Below are 12,631 nucleotides of genomic sequence, written 5' to 3'. Positions count from 1 at the left end.
TTCCTTTCCTTTCCTTTCCTTTCCTTTCCTTTCCTTTCCTTTCCTTTCCTTTCCTTTCCTTTCCTTTCCTTTCCTTTCCTTTCCTCTTCTCTTTTTTCTATTCTATTCTATTCTATTCTATTCTATTCTATTCTATTCTATTCTGTTAGTAATCTCTGTCCCCACTATGGAGCTTGAATTTACAACTCCCGAGTTTCACACTCTACAGACTGAGCCAGCCAGGAGTCCTTAAATCCACTTTCAAGTAACACTAGATACACTGTTTCACAGTACAAGTACCTTGTAATAATCATGTATTTCTAATTCTTTCTTCCCATCCCTTGTCATTCATTTCACTCATATATAAGCTGTAATCATTGAGTATATTTTTACTGCTATTATTTTGAATGGACTGTTTGGTAGATCAATTAATAAGAGAAAGGAAAAATAAATTTTAATTTTGTCTTCCCTTATTCCTCCTTTAATGTTGAATTCCTTTATTTGTATAGATCTAGGTTTCTGACCTAATATCATCTTATTTCCCTTTTAACACTTCTTGCAAGGTAGGTCTACTGGCAACAAATTCTCACAATTTTTGTTTGAGAAAGTCTTCATTTCTCCTTCACTTTTGAAGGATAATTTAGTGAGATACAGAATTCCAGGTTTGTGTGTTTTTTCTCGTGTCTACACAAAACGAACACCCTTTTTAGAATTTCCAAAAGAACAGAAGAGAGTTTTATTCCCGTCCAAGTTAGGACAGCTGCCTGGGTTACATAGCGGAGGGAGCTCTGGCAGAAGAATGTTTGGTGCAGGGTTATTTACATTGTTGAGGTTTTTTTTACATAAAAAGTTGCCAATCATTAGACAAAGGACATTTCAGAAAGTTGTTGACCTTAAGTTTCTAGTATATGTGGGGCTGTAGGACTTTCATGTTAGGGGAAACAGGGAAGTTTCTTCCTTTTTCTTTTGTGTTCAGAATGCTCTTTTCGGCTCATTTTCTTTAACGAAGCAGATGTATGATGTGTGCTCAGGGCAGAAATAGAGCCCTTGCTTTGAGGTTTTGCCGAGTTATTTTGACCTTGGTAAACATCAAAGTTATTGGGCCCAAGACATTAAGTTGAAGATTTCCTTTATCACTTTCAACATGAAGTTTTTGTTTCCTTCCTGCTTATATAGTTTCTGGGAGAAGTCCGATGTAATTTTTATTTTTGTTCTTCTGTAGGTAAGGTGAACACCTTTCCTCTGGTTCCTTTCAAAGTTTTTTTCTATATCTTTGGTTTTTACCTTGCCTTACAATTTTTTGTTGAAAGCCAGACACGATGTGTTGGGTGGTAGAAACTGAAGCATGTACGTCTTTCGTGTGAGGTTTTACGTGTCTCTGGCTAAGAGATGGTTTACTATTCACTGTAGCTGGAGGTATCAGAGGCTTGAGTTTCTTCTAGTGTCCTTGTTTTTCTCTTCCCTGTTGCCTTTGAGTTTCCCTAGGAATTCTTTCTTAGGGCCTGTGCCTTGCACAGAATTGTAGCCCTGTTGACGTGGTAGAAAGGTATTGGGGGTGGGTGGAGAAGCCTTCTATAAACTTTAAGATTGAATCTCTGGTATTTTATTGGGCTGCAGTTCCTACGCTGCAACCTTCAGAAGAGTTTCTTGGCCTTTTTATTTTTTCCTTTCCGTATGTGTGGTGTGAAAGGAAGGCTAGATTGAGCGGGAGTTGGCTCATGGCCCTTCTTCCAAGCAAGATAAGGCTCTGGTAGAGTCCGTGCTGTGGGCAGAGTAGTGCTCAGCGCTGTTTCAGAATGTTTCTTTTTGCCTTCTCCCTGCTCCGAGCACCTGGTTATGTGTGATCTCTGACCTTCACTATGGGAACCTGGTGGGGCTCCCGGAGGTAACACTCGTAAATGTGTGTGAGTTTTTATTTCTCAAACCCGTCAGCATTGAGCCTCCGGTAATTCACCAGTTGTGGCTTTTTTTGTTGTTGTTTCTTTTAATGTTTGTTTATTTCGAGAGAGCACTCAAGTGGGGAGAGGGATTAGAGAGGGAGAATCTTTTTTTTTTTTTTTTTTTTTTTTTTACTGTTCTATTTTTATTTTTTGAATTTATATCCAAGTTAGTTAACATATAGCGTAATAATGGTTTCAGGACTAGAATTTAGTGATTCATCACTTACATATAATACCCAGTGTTCATCCCAACAAGTGCCCTCCTTAATGCTTCTCGCCCATTTAGCCCACCCCCCAACCCAACACTCCTCCAGAAACCTGTTTGTTCTCTGTATGTAAAAGTCTCTTATGGTTTGTCTCCCTGTTTTTATATTATTTTTGCTTCCCTTCCCTTATTCATCTGTTTTGTATCTTAAATTCCTCATATGAGTGAAGTCATATATTTGTCTTTCTCTGACTTATTTCGCTTAGCATAATACCCTCTAGTTCTATCCATATGGTGTGTATATATATATATACACACACCCACATCTTTTTTATCCACTCATCCATCGATGGACACTTGGGCTCTTTCCATACTTTGGCTATTGTTGATAGTGCTGCTGTAAACATGGGGGGAGTGCATGTGCCCCTTCGAAACAGCACACCTGTATCCCTTGGATAAATGCTTAGTAGTGCAATTGCTGGGTCGTAGGGTAGTTCTATTTTTAATTTTTTGAGGAACCTCCATATTTCTTTTCAGAGTGGTGGTAGCACCAGTTTGTATTCCCACCAGCAGTTGCAAAAGGGCTCCTCTTAGGGAGAGAGAATCTTAAGCAGGTTTCATGTTCAGTACAGAGCCAGATGCAGGGCTCCATTCCACAACCCTGAGATCCTGACCTGAGCCAAAATCAAGAGTCAGACCCTTGACCAACGGAGCCACCCAGGTGCCCCTACCATTATGTTTAAGTGTTCCTGCCAGTATTGGCTTCAGAGACTTCTGTTCTGGGTAAGCTGTGACCACAGATTCTTGAGCACAGAAGGAGGGAATTAATAAATCTATGCTTTAATAAATAGATGACAAAAACAGATCAATAAATAAGGGAAGGCTCTTGTTTATAGTTAGAGTGCTAAGTGCTGACTGGTAAATGTGGGAGTGCTGCTGGAATCAAAAAGTCATCATATTATAGCCAGATTCTCAAAATTCTGCATCAGCCAAGAATTAGTAGGTGTCAGTGAGAGTGGGAAGGTGGGGGGAGGGGATTTAGATTTTAAAAAAATGCTAACAACAACAAAAAAAAATGAGAGTAAGTCACAAGGACACAGGCCCTGGCTGTCATTAATCATTTTCTGATACAGTTTCAACACCTTGGCTCCCATGTCCTTGTGACTTGCCCCCATTTAAAAAAAATTTTTTTTAATGTCTATTTATTTTTGAAAGAGAGAGAGTACAAGTGGGGGGGGGGGGGGCTGAGAGAGAGAGAGACAGACAGACAGACAGACAGACAGAATTTGAAGTAGGCTCCAGGCTCTGAGCTGTCAGCACAGAGCCCCTACGTGGAGCTTGAACCCACGAGTCATGAGATCATGACCTGAGCCAAAGTGGGACACTTAACCAACTGAGCCACCCTCAGGCTGAGCACCCTGAGCACCTGAGCACCCTAGGCGCCCCACCCCCATTTGTATTTCAAGCTTTCTGGTATAACTAGATGATCTAGGCTGATCTTGTACCCCAGCATCAGTGTCAGCCATTTCTCTGAAGATTCGTTGAAGAAAAATATATATTTAAAAAAATTTTAATTGTATGTTTGTAAAGTTTATGGGATTTGCAAATACAAACTAGTATCGAGAAATTAAAATGAATCTGTCATTTCAACAATTGTGAACTTCCTTGTGTTAATTCTTTTTAAAGATCAGGGCAGTATTTAACTCCAAAGAGAGAAGGATGGCAAAAGTTGAGAAATACGAAAGTGGAAATTTCATGTCCAGTGAGTTGCCAGCACTCTGAAAGGTCTTCTGCTGCTTCTGGGTTGAGTATTTGAGAGCGCAAGTGGAAATAAGTGTTTTCAGGGCATCTCTTTGTTCTACTTGACCTTCCCTCCTGCAAACCCCAACATGTCACATAGACTTTAGGTCCAAGTAGACTAAATTATGGCCTCTCTCCTGCCAGCCCATTGGGAGGAGAGCCCTCTGCCTGCCTGGAGGGGCTGTTTGCTGGGATTGAGCTCTGGGGGCAGGGCCGACCTTGGAAGTGTGAGGCCTGGTGCCCCACATCTCTTTGCCCTCGGGCTTACCGGCTGTCTCACTGAACATCGAATCCGACTTACTCAGTCTCACCGTGTGAATTAAACTAACAGGGGCACAGTGGGTACGATTGGAAGGAAAATGATAGAGGAATTATGCTGGATTTATAGAAAATTAAGTTTGTAAAGTTACCAGTTTGGGATTTCAGTGTATTTGCATTCCATTTCTTTTCTAAAGCATTAGCAAATTTGGATTTGAAAATTCAGGATATGAAAATGAAACCCACATTCACGACACATACAAAAGGAATAAAGAGCTTCTGAAGAGAAAAGAATAATAGTCTCTCATTTTTGGTTTTTGTTAGGAGATGCCACAGAGAAATGTTTAAATTGGTAATACAACATACAAATTCTGTGGTGCCATTTCTGAAAGACTGTCGCTTGTCATTGGACTCAGATGAACATTTTGTGTTACTTCGACAGACTCTCTCTTTGATCAAACTTTGGTCAGGCTCCTCTGAGCCCTCTTCTTGACTAGACCTCAAGCTCGGCCTATAAAAATTGCAGATTGTCTACACAAACGATTCTGTTCTCCCCAAATACCCCGCCACTCCTCCCACCCTGAGAGACTTGAACAAACACCAGCATAGTTTCTAACAACTTAAGGCCATATCCCTAGGATTATGACCACAGCCCTCTTAAGATGCTTGCATGAGAAAGTGCAGCAGTGCCCGGAGAACTCCGTTTGTTCAGGGAAAACCTGGTGATAGATCAGTCCCTGAACTCCCTCTTCTAGCAGTTAACTTGAGAAAGCTTGGAATCATACATCCTTTCTCTACACCTTGGAAGTGTACAGCTTCTGTCTCTCAGAACTGTTGTCTCAGGGACCCGAGAAACTACTCTTTGACATGCAGACGTTCAAGGAAGTGACTCTTGCTCTCAGTCCCGGCTCGGTGGGTGCCTTGCCCTGACTTGTACATTGCCTTTTGTTTGTTTTTCTTTTGAATAAGTGCCAGCCAACAACCCAAATGGCCTAGTCACCTTAACCAGCCATCTCCATGCCCAGTTTTTGTGGATTTCCACTTCCTGGACTCTGCTAGCTTAATAAGCCCCTGGTGTTCCCCTCCCTCCCTGCAAACGCCCAGCCACCTCTGCACAGATAGAAGTTGACTGAGTTGAGTTCACCCTGGGCTCTCTTCCTTATTGCAGTGGTTACGGAATAAAATCTATCCATGTCACTTTATCTAGTGTCTGGCTTTGTTTGCCCCTGATACACTCCACAGCTTGGGACAGAATTGTACCCCATCTGTACCTTTCCTCTGTATGTAGACCTTTTAAATGTCAGTACTTTCTTCCTCAAAACAAAAGGGCTCTGACTGTTCTGCAAAGCTCAGAAGCCTGGAAGGGAACTTCTACTTTTCATTTCTTCTTAGCAGCTTTAGTTTGGAATGTAGAAGGGATTAAAGACCACAACAGAGTTTTGAAGGTGGTGGATGGAAATGGGAGGGAAGTAACTCGAGGACTCTGCTGGCAGGCCCTGGAGACTCACTGGGCTGGTCCTGACTCTCCACGGTCATAAACCTCCCTGGCTCCTCGAGTGTGCTGCTGGTGGGCGGGTCCGTCTGCTTGTTCTTGCCTGTCCCCCATCTCCAGTTCTCTTCCAGTGCTGGGGAACAAGTATAACCCTCAGAAAAGGGGCATTACAGCCCAGCTGTGTGGGAGCTTATAGATCCACAGAGGCGGCAGGATCAAGAGAAATCTATAAGCAAAAGAACTTTATTAAAACTCGTTCTCCGTATGAACCTCCTTTCAGATCTGCATCTTGTTGAAAAAAACGTACACTTTACTTTTCAAATGTATATCATACTTTTGTTGACATGTTAGTACCCCAGCTCCCCTCCCCTTTGGATCCTAAAATAACTTGGATAGATGGTTGGGGCTTGAGGGGAGGGATCTTAGATTGAACTCAGGTATAGAGATGAGTGCATAAACTATAAAGTGTTACAAACTGAGGTGAGGCATTCACCTGGATTCTGGTAGATGGATACCTTACTTTTCCTGTATGAAGATTTTTAAAGAAACAGCAAAGTCGTATGACAAAAGAAAAAAAGAAAAGACCAAAACATAATGAATTTTAAACCTACCGTCTGGTAATTTATCATCCCAGACTGTCTTTCTGTGGGAGAGACTAAAGGAATCACGGGAGACGGGAAGAAAGGCCAATACCGAATGCCTCCCTAGGAGCTGGAGTGCCCAGGTGGCCAGCCACGGGCACTCAGATTTGGTTCCCTCCACTCAGAGACCCTGAAGGAAAAAATGTGGTGACTGCCTCTGTTTCCCTTGTCTCTTCTCAGAAAAACCGAGTATGGAGCATGCCACCGACATGGAAAATGTGAAGTCCTTGGTTCACAGACTGTTTACAGCTTTGCATTTAGAAGAGTTTCAGAAAAAGAGAGAGCACCATTTACTGGAGAAAATCGACCACCTGAGGGGACAGCTGCAGCCTCTTGAACAGGTTAGGAAGCATCACGGTTGAGTCGATTGAGTGCGTGCCACGTGAGCATTTTTGCGAATGCTCCACATATGCTCATTTTCTCCTTTGATCCTCCTGAGCCTGTGCCTTTGGTGGTGTTATCTTTGCCATTCTCGAGATGAGGAAGCTGGGGCGGCCAGCGCACGCGGCAGACACATGGCACAGCCGGAACAGGAACTCCGGTGGCCCGGCTAGAGCCGCCATCTTTAACTCTGTGCTGTGCTTCCTCTCCAAGGCCCCGGTGTCTCTGTAAATGAGTAGAGTGTGTGCGGGGATGCACTAGCTGGAGCACCACCAGTTTCTTTTCGGAGGCGAATAGGCCCAGGGCCGCAGCTCTGCTTAACAGATTTACAGCCAGAGGTTAGCGATGGCCTCCTCACATCTGAAGGTACTCACTGGTGGAGAAAAAATAACTTTTGGGGGAAGAACAGGCAGGAGTCTGTACGTTTTAACTTAAGGGAAGAAACTGCATTTTTTAAACCTTGGCTCCCACTTGCGATTTTTAAAAATGGGTGGGTGGCTGTGTATCTTTGTATCTGAATAGGAAGTTTCTGGAAATAAAAGAAACTTTTAAATGTGTCCTCTAAGATACATGTGCCCATGTATTGAGGGGTTGGCAGAGAGACTTTTTATTTGTTGGATTATGTACCCACGTTTTTATTTTTTAAAAAGTTGGTGATATATTGTATCAAGATTTAAAAATCTAAAAAGGTGACCAGCGGGAGGTTTTCCTCCTCCTAGCATATCCCCCCACCCATGAGTCATTTTAGATTTCCTTTATCTGTATATCCACAAGGACAAATAAATTATCTTGTTCCTTTCTTCAGAAAAGGGCATATGCTATTACATATTTTTCTTCCCTTTTTTCACTAACGGTGTATCCTGGAAAGATCTCCATCTATGTACATGGAGAGCTTCCTCACTATGGCTACATAATAGCTTGGATATATAGATATATGGATCATTGTCACTCTTTTACCCTTAAGGATCTGTAATGAACCATGTGTGCACAAGTATATCTATAAGCTGCATTCCTAGAAGTGAAATTGCTGGGTCAGAGAAAATAGGCATGTAATTTTAGGTTTCAGAGGAGAACGTCTTGAGTTTTTCGTCGTATACCCTTCTATACTTTTTAATTTCTCCCCCCACAAGTAGGTATTACCTTTATAATTTAAAAAGTGACTCATTAATGAGCTGATTTAGAAATAAGTGATCACTCATTAATGTGTATGTTTCATAACCTGTTCCTAAATCAGACCTCTTTAAAGTGGTGCAGATACATACTATTTTACTTTTGTTCCTTCTGCTTTTATTTCCACTTACGTTGGTGCACTGTAAATTGAACTAAGCCGTTTTTCCCCTTCAGATAAAGGCTGGAATCGAAGCTCGCTCAGAAGCCAAAACCAGTGGACTTTTGTGGGCTGGATTAGCATTGCTATCCGTTCAGGGCGGGGCGTTGGCCTGGCTCACTTGGTGGGTGTACTCCTGGGATATTATGGAACCAGTGACATACTTCATCACATTTGCAAATTCCATGGTCTTTTTTGCATACTTTATAGTCACTCGACAGGTGAGTAGTTTGTTAGGAAAATGGTTAAGTTTAGGACATGTTTTGCAAATAATTTTTTCTGCAACTCAAATAATGAGTGATAAATCCTTTTTATTTACTGAATTGCTCTCTGAGTTTTTATAAGCTGATAAATTTTGTTGCTTTTCATGAGAATAGAGATTTATATACAGCATGGAGAAACTATAACCTCTATAGAGAAATAGTACAGCCCACAAATTTCTTTTTTTTTTTTTTTTTAAGTTGATTTATTTTGAGAGAGAGGGAGGGAGCAGGGGAGGGGCAGAGAAAGAGAGGGAAAGAGAGAATCCAAAGCAGGCTCCAGCCGTCAGCACAGAGCCCGATGCGGGGCTCGAACTCACAAACTGTGAGATCATGACCTGAGCTGAAATCAAGAGTCGGACACTTAACTGACTGAGCCACCCAGGCTCCCCCACAAATTTCTCTATTGAGATAAACACATCAATTTTTTTTCTCTGTCTTTATTTCATAAATAAAATTGAATATGTATTGCAAAAACATTCAGTAACTTTAGCTTTATTACATGACTATTTTGCCAAAACAGTTTTCTTTTGCTCCTTTCTATCCCAATATGTGTGATTTCTCTTCTCAGCTTGCTTGCTTTTGAAAGCAGCAGCTGATCCCGAGCAAGACAAAATGTTTTACTCGTGTTGCCTTATGCTTGCTCTGTTGGCCACTGCAAATATTTTACTCATCTGCCGCCTTTTGCTTTAGTGTTGCTAAGGCAAGTATCTTTCTTGCAGAGACATTATGTTCATTTAAAACATGTTTAAAACATGTTCTTTTTTTGTTTTTCCTTTTAGGATTATACTTACTCAGCTGTTAAGAGTAGGCAGTTTCTTCACTTCTTCCATAAGAAATCAAAGCAACAGCATTTTGATGTGGTGCAGTACAACAAGTTAAAAGAAGATCTTGCTAAGGTACTTTAATGCAGATACAACATCTTCTAGCTGGTCTTATTTGGGAGCCGGAACTTAGTATGGGGGAAATACAAGTTAAATCTTGGTCCTCAGTAGACTTCTGTGTATCATGCTTTGCTCAGTGAAAATGTTGACAAGCATGATGCTGATTTCACATCCTACGGTTTTGTTCTCGACTCCTGTATTCTATATGAGGATAGCTTTTAATGGGTATGGGTATGGGGAAGTGTCTTAAATGACTTTGAGATAGTAAAATAATAGTTTTCAATAGCGGTGTTATTTCTGTTCATTCTCTGAGTGTGTGTTTTGATTTTATTTTATTTTTAATTTTTTTTAACGTTTATTTTTGTGACAGAGAGAGACAGAGCATGAACGGGGCAGGGGCAGAGAGAGAGGGAGACACAGAATCAGAAGCAGGCTCCAGGCTCTGAGCCATCAGCCCAGAGCCTGACGCGGGGCTCGAACTCACAGACCGTGAGATCGTGACCTGAGCTGAAGTCGGACGCTTAACCGACTGAGCCACCCAGGCGCCCCTGAGTGTGTGTTTTTAAAGAAAACAGTCTAATATCAAGCTCAACTTTCAAGACCATAAAAGAAAGTAGACTTTTAGGAAGGCGAAGACTGATAAAGAATTTTAAGCTTTTTGAGGCACTTGTAAAAAAAAGCTTCTTCTCCTTAAAAATGGAAGATTCAATATGGTATTCGTCCTTTCATCTTTTCCATCTTTCCGGTGAGAAAACAGAGGTGCTTAGTTACTTGCCCAGGTATACACTGTTAGAAAGTGGGGAAACCAAGGTATGAATCCAGAAGTTTGACACTGGAGCCTGTACTTTTTTTTTTTTTTTTTAATTTTTTTTTCAATGTTTTTTATTTATTTTTGGGACAGAGAGAGACAGAGCATGAACGGGGGAGGGGCAGAGAGAGAGGGAGACACAGAATCGGAAACAGGCTCCAGGCTCCGAGCCATCAGCCCAGAGCCTGACGCGGGGCTCGAACTCACGGACCGCGAGATCGTGACCTGGCTGAAGTCGGACGCCCAACCGACTGCGCCACCCAGGCGCCCCTGGAGCCTGTACTTTTAAGTCTTCCACACAATACGTGTCTGAGGCAGCTTTTATCTCTGGCCTACCAGCAGACTCCTTAGTTTTGTTCGGATGGTAGCTTTCAACATGTTTACTAGATTTTTAATTTTTCTTAGTAATTTTAGAGGAAAAGTTTTGGTAAAAATCTCTTCCCATTGCTCAGTGCATGCTCATTTAATAGCCAGTATTCATAATATCTCTTGTTATCTGTACCTTCTAAACTACTCATCCCTCAAATTAAAAAATATAGATCTATCGATCTATATATATCTATGTAGATATATATAGATCGCTAGATAGATATGGATATTCCTGGAATTAAATTTGTAAGTCAAGAATTGGAGATAACCTTTAAATAATTTTTTTATGTCTTTATTTTGAGAGGGTGCATGCACAAGCCGGGGAGGGGCAGAGAGGAGGAGAGACACAATCCGAAGCAGGCTCTGTGCAGTCAGTGCAGAACCCCATGTGGGGCTCGGACTCACGAACCGTAAGATCGTGACCCAAGCTGAGATCGATAAGCGTCTGACTCTTACCAAGAGTCGGTAAGCGTCTGACTCTTGGTTTGGGCTCAGGTCACGATCTCACGGTTCGTGAGTTCGAGCCCCGCGTTGGGCTCTGTGTTGGCAGTGCAGAGCCTGCTTGGGATTCTCTCACCCTCCATCTCTGCTCCTCCCAACTTTCTGTCTCTCTCTCAAAATAAATAAGCAAAATTTTTTTTAATTCTGTAAAATCACTACTTGGGAAAAATACAACGATTTTATTTTTATTTAGTGTACAGTCTTACATTTGAATGATCTAATCCAAGAAGCCTAAGGGATGTTCTTCCAACTAGTTCATGGCAGTGGGCACTTAAGATTTAGAGTAGTACCTGTGAAATATTTTTTTTAGGTAATAAAGTTGAGGAAAAAGGGAGATTGATAGGTCACAAAGTGGTTTTCTTTTCAGATAAGAAACAGAAAAACCATTATAAAGGGACAATGAACATAAGAACTTGAAGGATGTATCAAAACCTTAAGTTCCTCTTTTCTAAAGGGTCCCTATTCACTGAAATACTGTAGACATTTGCCACTAGTCATTATAAATGTTTATTAAGCTAAGGATACACTAAATTTACATATACATGTACTCCTCTCATGCAGTAATGCCCTGTTTCTCATTCTCTCTGATCATGTACTTTTTCTTTTTCCCATTGACAGGCTACGGAATCCCTGAAACAGGTGCGCCACTCGCTGTTTGCGAATGCAAGGAGAGAAAGTCAATGAAAAGAATTAATCTTACATTTCTAAATGTTATTAAAATTTTTCCAGTATGTGTTGATTCTGCAACTTAGAAACTGGAACTTTGAGTCCCTTAGTTCCTTTGGATTTGATCGTTTCAATCTCTTTTGTTAATAAAAAAAAAATGTGAACATAGGTATTCTTTGAAGTTCTCACTTGAGATTTTTGGTTTGTGGATTCGCGTGACTTGTCGGGGATTAATGCGGGGAGGAGCTTGGACGCGCCCATCAGAGTCCGAGCAGCTGCCACTGTAGTTAGGTACTTGAGCTAAGAGTCCTTGTCCGTCTGGGTTGTGTTCATTCTCCTGCAGAGGAGTGGTCTCTGTGTGTGGCATTCGCTTCCCTTCTTAGGTTTCCTTTAGAATCGTCATGTCATTAATTTATTTTTAAATACATCATAATTGGAAGATCTTTATCATTAAATATAGTTTAAGATTATAAGATGTTATCTGAAATGTTTCATCTGAACTAATATTTACTTAGATCCTACTCATATGTTCCATACTAGCTATGCTGACTGGTGTGAGGTAATACCTCATTATTGGTTTTGATTTGCATCTCCCTGATAAGTGATGTTGAGCATCTTTTTCATGTGCCTATTGGCCATTTGTAGGACTTCTTTGGAAAAATGTCTATTCAGGTCCTGTGTCCATTTTTTACTCAGATTGGGGTTTTGTGTGTACGTGTGTGTTGAATTGAATGAGTTCTTATATAGTTTCAATATTAATTTCAATATTAATCCTTTATCAGATATGTGATTTATAAATATCTTCTTCCATTCACTAGGTTGCCTTTTTAAAAAGTTTTGTTGGTTTCCTTTGTTGTGTAAAAGCTTTTATAGTTCTGTTTATTTTTGCTTTTGTTGTCCTTGTCTGAGGGCCGGTGCTCAGTCCAGTGTCCCAAGAGCTTACCTACATTTTTCTTATATTCTCTTCCTAGTTTTATGATTTCAGTTCTCACATTCAAGTCTTCAAACTACTTTGATTTTATTTTTATATATGGCCCAGTTTCATTCTTTCGCATGTAGCTGTCCATTTTTCCCAATACCATCTATTGGATTTAGGATTCTTTGTTCTAGTTCTATGAAA

At 41.0% G+C, this 12,631-nt stretch overlaps 1 protein-coding gene across 2 annotated transcripts in view; it reads left to right on the top strand.

The window, feature by feature from the left end:
* MCUB (mitochondrial calcium uniporter dominant negative subunit beta) overlaps window positions 1-12,631 on the top strand; it is a 107,320-nt gene that overhangs the window by 79,336 nt on the left and 15,353 nt on the right. For both annotated transcript variants that reach the window (XM_058721677.1, XM_058721678.1), the window contains exons 5-7: window positions 6,496-6,656; window positions 8,041-8,244; window positions 9,066-9,182. In XM_058721677.1, the coding sequence (XP_058577660.1) occupies window positions 6,496-6,656; window positions 8,041-8,244; window positions 9,066-9,182 (482 nt within the window). The remainder of the gene's footprint in view (window positions 1-6,495; window positions 6,657-8,040; window positions 8,245-9,065; window positions 9,183-12,631) is intronic.

This window comes from Neofelis nebulosa, chromosome 3 (genome assembly GCF_028018385.1).
Source record: "Neofelis nebulosa isolate mNeoNeb1 chromosome 3, mNeoNeb1.pri, whole genome shotgun sequence".
Classification (NCBI taxonomy): domain Eukaryota; kingdom Metazoa; phylum Chordata; class Mammalia; order Carnivora; family Felidae; genus Neofelis; species Neofelis nebulosa.
Note: the sequence above shows the minus strand (reverse complement) of the source record. Positions and strands in the feature narration are given on the sequence as shown.